At 38.1% G+C, this 16,106-nt stretch overlaps 3 protein-coding genes across 7 annotated transcripts; 1 reads left to right on the top strand and 2 right to left on the bottom strand.

Moving 5' to 3' along the window:
• Positions 1-86: 86 nt before the first annotated feature.
• LOC110991936 (V-type proton ATPase catalytic subunit A) lies at positions 87-5,898 on the bottom strand. 2 transcript variants are annotated; one of them, XM_045632353.1, is made up of 14 exons: positions 5,748-5,898; positions 4,703-4,809; positions 4,405-4,517; positions 2,675-2,902; positions 2,448-2,585; positions 2,208-2,359; positions 2,005-2,129; positions 1,761-1,907; positions 1,467-1,682; positions 1,237-1,396; positions 1,092-1,161; positions 862-998; positions 596-785; positions 87-521 (listed from the first exon to the last, which is right to left on the bottom strand). In XM_045632353.1, the coding sequence occupies exons 2-14, from the start codon at positions 4,782-4,784 to the stop codon at positions 429-431; spliced, it is 1,851 nt and encodes a 616-aa protein (XP_045488309.1). In that variant the 5' UTR covers positions 4,785-4,809; positions 5,748-5,898; the 3' UTR covers positions 87-428. The 2 variants fall into 2 exon arrangements, with proteins under 2 accessions (XP_045488309.1, XP_045488310.1); XM_045632354.1 differs by having other exon boundaries at positions 5,644-5,796.
• Positions 5,899-6,485: 587 nt separating this feature from the next.
• Positions 6,486-11,833, top strand: LOC110991904 (speckle targeted PIP5K1A-regulated poly(A) polymerase). Of its 4 annotated transcripts, none has more exons than XM_022257486.2 (6): positions 6,486-6,507; positions 6,769-6,854; positions 8,390-8,520; positions 8,868-9,107; positions 9,343-9,498; positions 9,588-11,833. In XM_022257486.2, exons 3-6 carry the CDS (start codon positions 8,412-8,414, stop codon positions 11,102-11,104), a joined length of 2,022 nt encoding a protein of 673 aa, XP_022113178.2. In that variant the 5' UTR covers positions 6,486-6,507; positions 6,769-6,854; positions 8,390-8,411; the 3' UTR covers positions 11,105-11,833. The 4 variants fall into 4 exon arrangements, with proteins under 4 accessions (XP_022113178.2, XP_022113179.2, XP_022113177.2 ...); XM_022257487.2 differs by lacking the exon at positions 6,486-6,507 and adding an exon at positions 6,521-6,689 and having other exon boundaries at positions 6,769-6,858; XM_022257485.2 differs by lacking the exon at positions 6,486-6,507 and adding an exon at positions 6,521-6,689.
• A 1,074-nt stretch (positions 11,834-12,907) lies between these two features.
• LOC110991923 (terminal uridylyltransferase cid1) lies at positions 12,908-16,076 on the bottom strand. The gene is made up of 3 exons (XM_022257512.2): positions 15,895-16,076; positions 15,551-15,703; positions 12,908-14,046 (listed from the first exon to the last, which is right to left on the bottom strand). Exons 1-3 carry the CDS (start codon positions 15,896-15,898, stop codon positions 13,151-13,153), a joined length of 1,053 nt encoding a protein of 350 aa, XP_022113204.2. The 5' UTR covers positions 15,899-16,076; the 3' UTR covers positions 12,908-13,150.
• Positions 16,077-16,106: the final 30 nt, after the last annotated feature.

Below are 16,106 nucleotides of genomic sequence, written 5' to 3' on the forward strand. Positions count from 1 at the left end.
GACATGTTGATAAACTTTAAATTTCAATTTTAAGAATAGGGGGATAGGGGGATAACTAACTAACGTATGATAAGATGAAACATCAGTTTAAATAGTTAATTTTTTATTATAATAACTCGTCTCCTATCAACACGTAACATCAAACAGCAGGAAAAATAATTTATACAGTAAAATCCGCTCCATAATACTGAATACTGGTCGAAGCGATAAAACGTGGAATGCACGAATAATAAAATCACACAAAAGTCGGGCAAAATAAATCTGTTTCGTATAAATATAATATATTATAATATAACATAATGTAAATAACAACTAACGCGCGAGTTGACCTCGGAAATATTTACAGAGCGCGCACAAACATGGTATTTCTAGAATTTGAAAATTCAACGATGTATGGAATCGGGACGTTGAATCGGGTCTATTCTTATCTAATCTTCCAGGTTGCGGAAGGCGGCAGACATGTCCTCCAGCAGCTGCTCGAAGTCGGCCTTGATCTTCGCCTCGCCGTCTTTCACGGGGTCCTGGAAACGCGAAAAGCATCATCAGAAGGCCGGCCGGCTTCCGCGGCGATCCCGATCGCCATACGACAGCGTACCTTGAACTTCATCGAGGAGAGCTGGTAGAGCACGTTGCCCATGGCGTCCCTGATGACGTTCCACGTGACCTTGTTGTCGGACTGCGCGGTGGACTCCACGGCGTGGCGCGACATGTCGTAGAACGAGATGATGTTCTTCAGCATGCCCACGGTCTTGTAGAAGGGGCAGAAGCGGTCGTAGGCGGAGTAGCTGCGGGAGAGACGGGCGGGGGTGAGAGAGTCGGACCGGTCGGTTCCGAAGCCGTCGGGGCTCGACGACCTCTTACCTGTTCTGCTGTAAGAAGTCGTCCTTCAGCAGTTTGGCGACTTCCAGGGTGATCTTGTCGGTCTCGGCCAGCGAGGCTTTTCCGACAAGTTGGACGATTTCAGACAAATCTTCTTCTTCCTGCATGATCTCCTTCACCTGGACATTTGTTTAAGTTAATGTTAATTATGGCTCTACCCTCTGGGCCCCGAAGCCGTAATCGTCGAAGAAATAAATTAACACTTCTCTCACCTTGGTCCTGAGGGGGACGAACTCGGGGTAGTTCTTCTCGTAGAAGTCGTCCAGAGCGCGCATGTACTTGCTGGAATCACGCAATGGTCATTAACGTCAGTTCTCCTCCGAAAACAAGATCGGCCACTGTTATCTATCGGCCTACCTGTATGAGATGAGCCAGTTGATGGAGGGGAAGTGCTTCCTCTGGGCCAACTTCTTGTCCAATCCCCAGAAGACCTGCACGATGCTGAGCGTGGCGGCCGTCACGGGATCGGAGAAGTCTCCTCCGGGGGGAGACACGGCTCCCACAATGGAGACGGAACCTGACATCGTTCAATTAAACTTTAAAAAGAGTCCCGGGCGCGAGAGCTGTGCTGATTCCGTCGAACTCACCCTCCCTGTCAGGGTTTCCGAGGCACTTGACTCGTCCGGCCCTCTCGTAGAAGGAGGCCAGCCGGGCCCCCAAGTACGCCGGGTACCCGGAGTCCGCGGGCATCTCGGCCAGACGCCCGGAGATCTCACGGAGGGCTTCGGCCCAACGGGACGTGGAGTCCGCCATCATGGAGACGTTGTAGCCCATGTCGCGGAAGTACTCGGACAGGGTGATACCTGAACGTCATAACCGACGTCAAAAGGAGGAAGAACAAATCTGTCGAATCGTCGATTTCGATCGTTCGTGAAGCGTACCGGTGTAGATGGAGGCCTCGCGGGCGGCCACTGGCATGTTGGAAGTGTTGGCGACGAGGGCCGTTCTCTTCATGATGGACTCCGTCACTCCCTCGATTTCCACGGTCAGTTCGGGGAAGTCCCGTAACACTTCGGACATCTCGTTACCTGAAATGAACGATTGGACGTGGGTGAAACCGCGACGACAGTGCATTTGCCGGTAACCGCATCTGCGACGGCGCCCTGTGAACCCGTCGTCACCCACCTCGCTCTCCGCACCCGACATAGATGATGACGTCGGAGTTGGAGTACTTGGACAGAGCTTGGGAGATGACGGTTTTGCCGCAACCGAAGGCCCCGGGGATGGCCGTGGTCCCTCCTTGCACGCACCTGAAAATGATTAAGTGTTCAGCCAATCGTCTCACGCTCGATATTCCAAAGAAACGAGGAACAGTTCGACGGCCTCACGGGAAGAGGGAGTCGAGCACTCTCTGTCCGGTGAGCAGCGGGTGGTTGGCCGGCAGCTTCTCCGTCACGGGCCTCGGCTGACGCACGGGCCACACTTGCAGCATGGTGTATTGGGCCTTTTCGCCGTCGAATTCCGTCTCCAGCACGACGTCCTGTTGGAGAAAACGAAGCGTTAAAAGAGTTAAACCCAGCGATTCTGCCCATTCTTTCATCTTTTGATCGCCTAGTGAATGTACTCACGGTGACTTTGTAGTTTCCGGCGGGAGCGATGTAAGTGACGGTTCCCTTGGCACGGGGAGGCACCAGCATCTTATGCTTCACCAGCGTGTTCTCGTGGACGATACCGTACAAGTCTCCACCGGTGATGTGAGATCCCGTCTGTGAACGTCGTTACATTTGAGTTCGATAACAATATTTCTATTCTTTCTTTCTCAATGGCGAAAGAAACGAGAAACTGCAGCTCTAACCTTGACGTTGAGAGGGTTGAATTCCCATTCGGCCACACGAGACAGAGCCGGCACGTTGACACCTTTGGGGATGTAGATGGACTGAGTCAGCTCATTGATTTCTTTGAGCGGACGCTGGATACCATCAAAGATGGAACCGAGGATACCCGGACCCAGCTCTACGGACAGAGGCTTGCCAGTGCGGAGTACTGGATCACCCACGGTCACGCCCGATGTCTCTTCGTATACCTGTGTAAGTTTCTCATTAGCTAAACAACCTTTGAAATCCTGTTAATTTAATCGTCTATATTGATCAAAAGATCATTCTTCCTAGTAGACATGATTCGTAGTAATGGACGATAAAAGAAAGGGCTGTATAGCCATAAATAATATTGGCACTAAATATGAAAAGAAAGAATAAACATTGTTGGGTAAAATAATGGGATTGAAGTTACATATGAATTTATTGAAAAACTTTTGGGCGCCGCAGATTATAAGAATTACTTTCGTATGAATGATATTCTTTTCAAAAGATAATAAAATATCATTTCGTCACATATAACCAAGATACTTGAGAAACTCCGCAAGTACGAGAGAATAATTATCAGTCCCTTTACAACATTTTGCCGCAGGGAGATAGTTTCGCTTCTATTAGGGAAGCTGTTATTTCAACATTTCGTACTTTAATTTTAATATGAACAGCATGCACGCTCACGCAGTCAAAAGACTTTCACGAATATTTATCCATCACAAAAATCTAGATTTTATGTCAATATATGCTAGATATTTATTACTGCCGGGTTTACACATCAATAAATATGTATCGACAAGATCTGCAGACTATGTTTTGATAAGTCTCATAAGCAATCCAACAGTCGCTCTTCAAGACGACATAGGATGAATCCACGCCCCATTAAAAGCTAATGGAATTTGTTACAAAAGTTTTCATTATTATACCTAGTCCAGCCATAAGTTCTGCTACAAAAGAAAATGTTTTATTTTTTAAATGAAGTAATGTAATAAGAAATGAATACCTCATATTTATTAAAATCTCAGCAAAAATTAATAAAACAATTCTATTTGGAATGTACAGCTCTTATAAAGTCCAGAACGGGCTTGTGACCAGGTTCAGAAGTCTGCTGGAGAGTCCACAGTATATTTTAATTGGTGTATTGCTGAGAGATTTCACAACATAATCCAAGACTGTATCTTGATACACTTTGGCTGAAGTTTTCACTACTTTTTCTCAAAAATTTAGGTTTTTTTTTTTGATAAGACACGCTCCTTCAAACCATCTCTGACGCTTTTTTAGAACTGTGAGCGTACACTTTATAATTTTGATTATTTTAGAGCTCTTCAATCAGGAATTTTTTTACATCCGTAAAAAGGATATTTCTGTGCTTTTTGATTGATCCACTCTCTTTAATTGTAAAGATTGATTTAGGTCATATCCTGTATATCGACGATAAACTTCAGGTGTAGCTTTTACAATACGCGACAGAGTCCTAGCGGGAATCTTCATTAATCGCGATACAATTTTGGGCTTCCTGTTTGGGGAATGGGGTTTTGGCCAATTCTGGCTTAAGCAGCATTAACAGCCTCTGAATTGTAACAGCACGCGGTCGCCCTGACTGAGTTAGTAATTTGATAATGAACACGAAATAATATGTGAATTGATGGCCAGACTAGTATATATTAAGATTTTTTTTTTTAAGGTTAGATATAAAACTGTGTGTGCAACTACATAGTACCTGAATGGTGGCCATGTCACCCTCTAGCCTAATAATTTCACCGACCAGTTCATTGTAACCCACACGCACCAACTCGTACATAGCTGATCCAGACATTTTCTCCGCCGTTACGACTGTAAAAACCAACATTTTTTTTACAAGTCTATTCACATGTCAATACCAGTCTATCCCTTGAGGCCATTGAATATACTGCACATTATAATAAAATAATATATTATATGTGCTGCAATATTGAGGCTACAGAGATCTATTTTTCATTTATATTTTGATTTATTTCACAGAATTATGAAGAACTTACCGGGTCCAGAAACAGCAAACACATATCCAAACCTTTCTTCATTCTCCTCATCGGCAATGGTCTTCAAATTGTCCTTAGACATTTTGTATATTTGAGTCTTTATTAATCTAGAAAATAATATCACTTTAAATAGAGTTCAATGTATTTCTTAAATGAATTTAATATTGTTCGACATGGCAGTCAACCTGTCTTCATAACAATATTTACAGGAGATATCTTGTCTCTGGTTTTGTTCTTGTGGTGGTTCATGATAATGTGAGAATAATATTCTTCTTAAATTCAAAATTTATTACAATATGAATGTATTCCATAGGCAATAAGTATAAATTTAGGACATGGAAGGCTGAGTATCAGCTGATCATATTTTTATCAGAGAATACCAATCAATCCATCAATGTCAAATGTTAATGATATACATAATATTATGTATTACATTTTTTTTCATTATACAATTTTATTACAGGCATGGTTCAAGTTTTTATTTAAACTGGATACATTGCAAAGGTTCATATATAGATATTATTAGATTAATTAGAATAAAGGTACAGACATCAAATCATTAGTTTTGGCTGCTTCCATAAAAACCATTGTTTTAAGTCCTTAGTGGAATTAGTAATATGTTCTTATATGAATGGCACATTAGTAAAAAAATATAGAATTATATTATTTATCTCAACACATAATACTTCTAGATCAGAATCATGTATGAAAAATAATAAACGAAATAGGTAGACAAAATTAAAAAATTATTAATGTGATAAATCACATGATTAATTAACAAGGAAAAATCAATGATATTAGGCACCAAATTGAAAATAATATAATGTGGTTAAGTGGCCTAACATGGTTTATGAGGGATTTAGAAAAAATTTTATAACATTAACAAGGTAGGCAGTAAGGTGTAGTCTAATTCATCGAAGAAAAATTATGCTAAAGCTTACCAAATACCAAATTGAAGCAAAGTATCACAGCTTATATTATAAGCCAAATTAAATTAATGTAATAAATTCAATTACAATTTGAAATAATATAAAATTCGACTCACAGGACAAGAAAGATGGAAAAGACGACCCGAGAATGGCGGAGGAACACAACTTATCACAAGACCAATGATAAAAGTTGTGTCAGCTGACCCAGAGTCTATGGCACTTTGGCTATGGTGAAGTGCAATTTATTGATTTTACATTTTATGTCACTTTTAATGCGACTAAAGCCTAAGAAAAAAAATATTTTTGAAATGGAAAATTTTTATAACACAAATAACAATCAAACTTAAATTAAAAAAATAAATTGTTTTATTTTCAGTTTTTTTTTACTAGCAAACTAGTTTTCAGAACAATATTTTATAATAACAGATTAAATCTTGTCGTATACAGATAATAATCAATTTATTGCTACTTTTCAGTAAACAATATTTTTTTATCTTTCCTTGTTCACAATAAGTACGCACTAAAATAACAATCCGTACCCCGCTCATATGACTCATTCTTTTATTTGGATTCCTGACTAATAATGAAATATAACATACAAAATATAATACATAAGGACAATTACTGTAATACCGACTCACAAAAAAGCTTGCATTGCCATTTGTGGAAGGTAAAATAATTGTGAACAGACTATTAGTTTCCGTATACTTATATTACTCTTGATGAGTAATCCATCAATCACCATTCTACATTTCCAGTTTCCACATTCATTCGGCTGTTATTGCTTAACAGAGATTATAATTTGAGTTGGTTGTTTCTAAAAGAGTTACATACTGTGTCCTGTGGTGTGATCTGTAGTGTTAGTTCTTGTCTTTGGTTAGTTTGTTATTATATCTTTTCATCTACTTGCCATCATTGTTCTAAAGAATCTTGTTATTTTCTATTTTTATTCAAAATAAAGTAAATTCAAAATAAATGTAGTTTTCTCAAAAATTTAATATGGAACTACATACTATCATTTGATAGTTCATAGATATTATGTATATAATATAGTTCAGGTATGTTTACAATAACTATCACCCAATCACGGGTATCTTAATAATATATAATCGTAACATGTATAATATTTTAATGCAGGAATCTTTGGCGCAGACCGGCAAATAAGTAGGTCGTTATCTAGGGTTCTTCGCTACGGAGCCGGGGTAATAGGGGCTCGTTATAAAGTAGGTAAACATTGATAACTGCACAATGCATGTGGCATTTTTACTTATCAACAGTACCTTTATTCGAGACTGAATATAATACAATATAATCTACGAATAAAACGGTTGAAAGTTGTTTCAATTTGAAATATTAGATCTTACTTATTTTGTTTTGCTTTTGTAAAGTTATATGTTAAATTTATATACTGATACTGATATGATTAAATTATTTTATAGCGATGAAGGCAGTATCCGTGATATCAATTTTGCATCATAAATATTTTCAAAAAGATGAGCTGATGGATAGAGAGTTGTTAACAATAATAAAAAGCTATTCAGCCTTAGTTTACCATTACCATCTACTAAACTTGTAGAGAAAAAGCAAATCAAGGCTATCCTATTGATATTGTTTCTAATGCTGGTTTGACTCCAATATTAGAGGATAGATCCATTATTAGTGTTTGAAAATAACATTTGTTCATATTAAGTTTACCTGTGTTGCACAATTAATATATTTTAAGTAATGTTTAACCTCTTGGTCCCTGTTAAATAAAAATAAAAAAAATTCAGCCTAAATTTTCAATAATAGATCAGGATACTTATTTTGTTTATATTTTGATATTATATGGAAAATATACAGGTCTCACTTATTCCACGTCAATTAATTTGAACCTGTAGGCATCCCTACTCATCGGCAAAGAAGACAGGGGGTTTAGGCCAAGATAAAAAACCGGCATAAAAAACTCTTGGTACTGTTTTAAAAAACCAAATAATCAAACATATTTTAAAAGAAATATAGCAAATTAATTAGAAATAGCCTGCCCAGCACTAGTCCCAGCCCCTTTTATCAACTAGATAGTCGCTAACTTTATAGTAAGCCTTTTTACATAGCTTTTCTTTAAAGCATTTCTTAAATACATATATTAAAAGGCAGAGATAAAAGAGCCTCTGGGATTTTATTAAAGAAGAGTATCCCTTTTCCCAAAAAAGAATTACTAAGAACTTTAGATAGTCTAGTACAGGGAAATTGCAGCCTGCGTTTCTCCCAAGTATTAACATTGTAAATTCTATTCTAGTAAACTTATCACTATTTTTCTGCAGAACTAAGTCTCTTCGCCAATTCGTTGATATGAGGAGACCACTGAAGTTTTCAATCCATGGTGATTCCAAGAAATACAGTTGTATCATCCAGATTCAATTCCTCATTATTTATAATTAGTCTAGTATGCATAAACCGATATACTCATCCATTCTATGACCTTGATTTGAAAGAAGTTCGAAAAAGAACTGGCAGTAAATGTAAAATTAGAAGCAATTCATATACATATATTTGGTTTTTAACATTTATAAGTGTACATTGTGTTATCTATATGAGTAAATGCTTTTGAATTTGGAAGTTTTGAATATTGATATGTAGTTAATCTCTTGGTTTCTTGAAGTGCATTCAAAGGGCAACCAAATATCTATGTATGCTCAGCTTATTTCAAACAGGTCAAAACGATTGTATCAAATTCCAGTTCTTCAAAAATTCAGCAACTTATTTGTTATTTAAATAGGTGCTCAACTGATTCCATAAAAATGTCAGCGGAACAGGCCCAAAGATCTTCACCAAGACGTCATGCACCTAAAAAGCAAGAACAGCCAGCAAAGAACAGTTCTAAAGGTCACCTAAAAGTACATGTTTCTGGTATGTATTTAAAGTCTTAAAGTTTGACATAATTGGTATTTCACTTAGTACAGGAAAAATGCAGTTTCTTTTTCTTTAATTTAAAGTGTATAAACTTTTTACACATTCAAAGAGTTTAACTTATTTTTACTAACTAATTAAATATATATAGTTAATTAGTTAGTAAAAATATGAGAATTACTAGTTCCTTAGTTTTGGTCGCATTTGCTTCCATCTACAAATATTAAATACAGAATTTTTTTTTATCAAAGCCCATAATATAATGAATACCATGTGATTTGTTTGTTCATTACAGAACATGAAGAGTAAAAGGATATAATGGTCATTCAGCGTTTTTTAACTTTCAGGGTTTCCTCCTTACACCAGAGTGGAAGACTTAAAATATGTATTTGCTGCGTACGGTCACGTCAAGGTTAAATTATTAAAGAAGTATGCCATTATTACTTTGCCCGACCAAGATAGTGTTCTCGATGCAATTGCGCACTCAAAGAAGATTTCCGTCTACGGCTCATTTCTGACAATAAAGCTTGACAATGGGGAATCCCCGGCCAAAAAAATTGACCGATTTGTGCGAAGCAAGGAAAAGAGTGAGTATGCACAGTGATCGTTTGAAGGTCCACTTTCCTTGAAAAGTCGTAATTAATCGCTAACTTGTCGATTATAGTTTTACCGAGCATGTTGTGACCTGTGCATTTTAAGCTACTTATAATAACTACTTATTAAGAAACCTAATGCCTTAATGAGAAGGTTTATTTTATTTCATTTCGAAATATAAAAAAAACAAAGTTATAATAAATCTTTAGATGTTGTCGTATTTTCCAGGCGCAATAATAGAGCCGAAAGAGATCGGGCTGAAGGGTGACTTCGATCAAAAGTTAGAACAGGTGTTGGACGCCGTCAGACTCACGCGGGACGAGGTCCTCAACATCTCTTCGCTCTACGTGGACCTCGAGACCGCCCTGCGGACTGTTTGGCCAGGTGACCCAAATCTCTCTCTTTCTCTATCGTTCGTGAGCTACGCTCTTAACACGAAGCGTAGGAAGTAACGAAGTCGTCGTATGGTGCAGACTGCTGCGCTGTCCCGTTCGGGTCCATCACGACGGGGCTGGGCATCAAGAGCAGCGACGCGGACTGCTTCGTTCGGCTGCCGGCAGGGCTGCGAGGAAACGACGCCGCCCACGTCTTGCGCACCAAGCGGCTGCTGCAGCTCTACCCCGACGTGTTCGCCGAGGTCTTCGCCATCCCCAACGCACACACGCCCATCGTGAAGTTCTTCCACTTGCCCACGAAGACCACCTGCGACGTGTCCTTTAAGACCCCGCTGGGCTCGCAGAACAGCCGCCTGGTGGCCTTCCTGCTGCATTCGGACGCTCGTCTGCTGCCGCTCGCCGTCGTCATCAAGTACTGGGCCAAGGTGCACCAGCTGTCGGGCACCGGCAAGCTGACGAACTACGCGCTGACGACGCTCCTCATCTTCTTCATGCAGCGGCTGGGAATCCTGCCCTCGGTCGAGAGCCTGCAGCGGGGTCGCGAGGACATCGTGGACGGCTGGAACACGGCCTTTTCGACCGACCCCCCGCCGCCCTCGCCGGATTCGGCCTCCATCGAGGAACTCCTCGGCGGGTTCTTCGAGTTCTACGCCGCCTTCGACTTCAACAAGTTCGTCGTCTGCCCGTTCTTGGGCAGAGAGATCGAGAAGGCCGCCTTCGCGAATCCCGCCTCCCTGCCCGACGCCTTCGACCGATACAAGCGAAACGTCGAGAGCGGAGCGGCCCACCCGATCAAGTTCTCCACCTCCATCTGCATACAGGACCCCTTCCAGCTGTGCCACAACGTGAGCAGCTCGATCAGCGGGAAACTGGCCGATGAGCTGCCGCAGTACATCAACTTCGCGGCGACGGCCTTTCGGGCATCCAGAGCAGACTTTCTCGACACGATTCTGTTAAAGAAACCGCAGATCGCGGTGGCCGACAAGAGCAAGATCAGGGCCGTGGTGCACTCCAAGGACTTGGACAGGGTGGTCGGCGACGAGTGGAAGGCCATCATCAAAAACGTGATACGTATCCTCTTCGAAGACATCTGCCGCTCGACGCTCGCCGTCCTGGAGACCGAAGAGAGACCCCGGGCGAAGAGACAGATAGAGCGCTACGCCGTCACTCTGACGAAAGCCATCTGGAACAGGAAGAGATTGACGAAACTCAACAAGCATGCGGGAGGCACTTTCCTAGAGAAACAGATAAACATTTCCCAACAGATAATAGACACCTGCGAGAAGACGCCGCACTTGAAGATGCGCCTGGTCCTCAGCTTCCCTCAAAATTCCCGAGTCACGTCGGTCTACATCGAGTTCGTCGACGGTGAAAAGGCCGATTTCCAACAGTTCGGAAAGATGTTCCGGCTCATGATGAACGGTTGGTTCTTCGAGTTGGTGAAACCTTTTCTGCCGCCCGCCTCCGAGAATAAGAGTACCAGAACGCCCAGAGGAAGCGTGAGTAACGATCTGGACAAAAGTGACTCGATCCAATCGGACGACTTATCAGAAGCATTCCAAGAAAACTGTTCAGTGAGTGAAGCTTCTAAATAACTGTGAAATTCATTTGGAAATTGGATTATTTTTATTTTTTTGTAAAGCTCTCTCTCTCTCTCTTATAAAAGTTTTGATTGTTGACTTCTGTTGTGTCGGTGGTATACGATATTGCGACCTAATTATTTTGAACAACTTTAAGCGTCGAGGCCTGTGAACCTGAAGATCTTATTTCTTCAATTTGCATGAAAATTAATGTTCGCGTCGACAAATTTTCATACAAATCATGTTTTCGACTTCCCATACTACTACTGTTGAGGCCTGTTGACTAAACCCCTTTAACACATGTCTGCATTAAAATTGAACATTTTCATAATACTAGATTCGTCCTGGAGTATATAGTTTTTTGACGCCAATCTCTAAATTTACTAAATATTTAAAGGTTTCGCTGAGTAATTAAAACAATTTGCTGTCGTAATGTCTAGATTATCGCTGCTATTGCGATGGAACTTAGAGTTTTTCAGAATTAAAAATTATCTATGAATTTGAATATTTAAATTATCATCACTAAGCTTTTGACCTGCCACATACTTGAATGCTTAGAATAAGCTTGAATTAGAAGATATTAAAAGTGTAAAATAGAAAGATAGTGAGTCGTGCGATGTCGTAAGTACAGTTTTACCTTCCTAACCTCGTCCTTACTAGATTTTTGACCTAGGAAATTATTCTCATGGAAAAATGTATTGTAAATGTATGTTTATCGTAGGTATTAAAATAATATTTTTTTAATAATACTCTTTTATTAAAGGACCGGTAGTGTTAAAGCTACATGGGGCGGTCAAAAAGTTCGCAGAATGACAGGGAAGGTTTATGAAATGAAACATTAAAGTATTTTTGCTTCTCAATGCATTCTCCTAACCCTTATATAATTATCAGATCTTGGCAATAACTTATTATTACCGTCGAATACATCATCGTAGAAAAACTTTTTTCCACGCAGTTCTTTCTTCATTGCTGGAGGTCTGGGCTGTCAGTCCGTAAGACGTTTAATACCTATCAGGACGCGTGTGATTATTTTAATATGATTTATTATTATTACATGACATTCTATCAAATAAAATTAATTGCAGCTCCCTACTAGAAAAGTTGTCCTTCCTCGTTCCTACCTGCAAAACTCGTAGTCGTGCTTTGTTTCACGTTCCTCAAATCAATACTAATTATGCTAAAAACTCAGTTTTGTATCGCGGGCGCTGCCCGGACATACAATAACCACTATTTGGGCCTTGACTTGTTTAGGTTATCGCGGAATGTTGTTAAAAAATGTATTAAGAATATCCATAGCGCAAAATCACACACATCATGAGCACACCCCACATACACACCCACACTTTTACATCATCACACAACACAACTAATTTAGGCTTAGTTTAATAAATTAAATCACAATTAGTCAAATGTATTAAATAATTTTTGTTTGTTTGTTCCCTTTTTTTAAATATTTTTGCTGTTAAAAGTATCATGTATTCCATCTTTGGCTATATTCTCAGTATATTTGTAATTTTATATAATTTATGTTAGCTGTAGGAGTACTAAAAAAAAGCAATCGTAAATTGATGACTGTTGTTTTACGAATTGCAGCTGCTTCGAAGAGTGATAAGTGCTAATTCATACTCAAAAAGAAATTATTGTGATACGTATATAATATATTCACTTGAACTGAACCATTAGCACTAAAAGAAGCAGCTATATAAACGAGACCTACGGACAATAGAGTACTTCAAGTGTACCCTGTAACAAATGTTACAGGGTATAATTTTTTTCTAGCTATTGAAAATAGTTGTTATTTTATATAAAATGAAAATAGACCTCTAAGTATCATTTATTAACTCCAAATTTATAAACTTATAAATTCTAAATTACATAACATAAAAAAAACTAAACATGAACATAAAAGTGGAACTGGTACAAATTTAGAGAAAGATACCTGCGAGTACACTTGCCCGAAGAAAAGGTCGAACCCTATTGCCATCTTCTAATGAAAAACAATATTAATTCAACTGTAGAATTTAAAATATTTTTGTCGTCCGTATATAGCCGCCTTGCCTTTTATTTATTTTTCATTGAATTCAAGAGATTCGGAAGAAAGTAATTGTCAGATTCACGTTCATAAATTGACGCAGCATTTTTCATAAGCTGAACAATAAACTCGGCCGTGTGACGTTTCACAGTAACACCCGCGTTTCGCGAATGATTGAAAGGGTCCTGAATACAGAAGCAAGAATCTAAAACAAGGGCTGGTAGATTATGTTCTGTAACATTAACCCAATACATCTCGTAGACCGATGTAATATTCTGGTCGTTGGCGAAACATTCTCTCCTTATTAAATCACCGGTATATAATGAAATTATATTATTTTCGAAATCCAAAATCGAATAGAATCGAAAAAAATCACCTAATAAGTTGTATACACTTTTCCGATTATCATTCAGATTGACTACACGAGCAAATTCCGTATTCCAATAGTCGGTTTCTTCCATGTCGACATTACGCTGCAGAAACTCAATTGTTGGTAATATAAGTTCTTTTTGTAAAAAGAATACTACCAGCAATATAAGACAGTAATTAGACATTAGATATCTACCCGTTATTTTATTGATTTTAGCCCAATATTTAACTATAAACATCAGAGGTGGGATGCGCTCATCACTGGATATCAGGTATTGAAGTAAAAGTGAATTTTTCAACGCCCCTCGACCAGAGAAAGTAACATCGCAACATATTTTGGTTTTCCTGTGCTTAAAATTTACTTTAGGAATCTTTGTTTTAGTAAATGCATTTATGTTAAGAAATTTATTATTTTTAAGAAGAGCCCTTTGAGTTCGTAATACGAGTTGCACGGCATCCTCGCTGACATCCCTCGGTACATTCACGAAGCAGTCTATGTCGCTGTTTTTCAGGGCTAGACCGGTTAAACTTGATCCGAATTCCTCTATCTGAGAGCCTGTTATTAGAAGGATTAAAATTGTTATTACATTATATAGGGATCCACGAAAATCAGATTAAGCCAATAAGGTGCCCATAAATAAACAATCTCTACTTAAAATTATACAGTTAACTTCATAAGCTAATCTTAATAATTACTATTGGTCCAAATTAATAGTCCATTTTGTGTTAAAAGTTCATTAATCAAGAAGGGTATGCAAACTGAACCGTAGTTTATGGTGTTCCCATTATCATTTGTCCATGCACAGGCCCTCAAGTCTTCCGAATGAACAAATTGTGATTGTAAATCCCAATAAGAATTAATATTGATGTGGTTATAGTTCTACTAGGTGGTGGCACCTAGGAGTAGAAACAACTATAAGTAATAATAAATGTGAATCTATAACAGATAGTCTTCAGATAGAAATGTTTATGTGAAGAAAAGGAGTTAACTTCTCGAAAACTGCAGCAAGTTTCTTAAACCTAAATTTTTTATTTGGTCTAAAAGTACATTTTATTCTTCAGACGAGTTGGATGATATTTAACATAATCGTTTATAAAATAATCGTCGTGGATCCAACTTAAAATATTTAATTCTCTATTTTATTTTATTTGGTTTCGAAAAATACTACGTACGATAGCACTTAAAAGCCAAGTTAACTCTATAGTATTATTGTAATAGTATATATAGCACATATAGTCCGTACCTCGTTTGCGACGAATTATATCAAACAAGCTGCACGTTTACATTTCTTTTTTAAAGCGCGAAATTTTATAAGTATCGTTGTATCGGCAATTAAAATATCGCCGATGCCGATAGATTCGCAAACCCAAAGTATCGCCGATATTTGGGTATCGGATGCATCCCTATTTATAACACTGTACGCCTCAGTTCAAACCTAAATCTAGAACCATATCATTAATTGATAAAGGTTATATTAAAACATCAACTTATAAGTGACTGATCATGATGAGGATGCGCGATTTTTTGATTTTAGTTCATATCAGTTTCAGTTAATATCCTGCAAGCCATATCATTAATAACGAATGAGACATCAACTTTGGGTTGCATTTCTGACGATAATTTTGTGTACGGAAATTTTTACTTTATAAAGTACATGTTCTTGTTAGATAAAACCTAATCTAATCTAGTCTTTGGAAAAATTAGCCCCCATGGCGTCTATATTTTTACTACATACAATATGTTGTAAAAACTAATAATCTTAAATTGTGACTAAACAGATTTAATTCGAATTTCGCAAATCGTTTAAAATTGTCGAGCCCAAAACAATAATCATGGCAACGGGATTAACAACGCTGCATACCTATTGTATATTAGAATATGATGGCACAGATATCATTCATTAATTGGGATTCTAGGTTAATAGAAATCACTTTGAAATTAACAAAAGTTTACCGTGTCTACTTAAGATGTGGTTAGAATGATTTCTATAAATTCTATTAATGTCTTGACTTAAAGCTAGTTCATTGGTATATGTAGCAGTATTTATTTAACTATTTACCTTCACATATGCTTGAAAGTACACAATTCAAGTCGTACATGACTTTTTTTCGGTTTTTACATTCCTTGTTGGATATCTTTATAAAATTTATTACTTCATTCGTCTGTGTATTAAAATCACCAGCAAAGCTGAGACAAGAGGGCCTGATGAACTCTGAAACTCAAATATTCGATTAGTGTAATAAAATTAAGTATTAAAATACCTAAATGTCTGACTAGAATAACTCTATTCTATATCCCTAATCCCTATACTAAAAATGAAACAATCTGGCTAATAGTGTTCCATCGTAGATGTTACATATTCCCAAGTATCTGAATAATTTAAATGGTATAATCATAACTCACCCATTCTATTCTAATGTATATCAATTAAATAAAAAACTACTATGTTATTATATTATATGATAGTTTGTTTCTTCGACTCACATATACATATTGTTATTGTAGTAGAGCTTTCATGAAGTAAATAAAATGTAAACCGGTGATGCCGACTCTTACATATTGTTCTCCCTAAGGCCTAGGATAAAGTGACTATTTATTCTTTGATTTCAAGACGG

This window comes from Pieris rapae, chromosome 19, assembly GCF_905147795.1.
Source record: "Pieris rapae chromosome 19, ilPieRapa1.1, whole genome shotgun sequence".
NCBI lineage: Eukaryota > Metazoa > Arthropoda > Insecta > Lepidoptera > Pieridae > Pieris > Pieris rapae.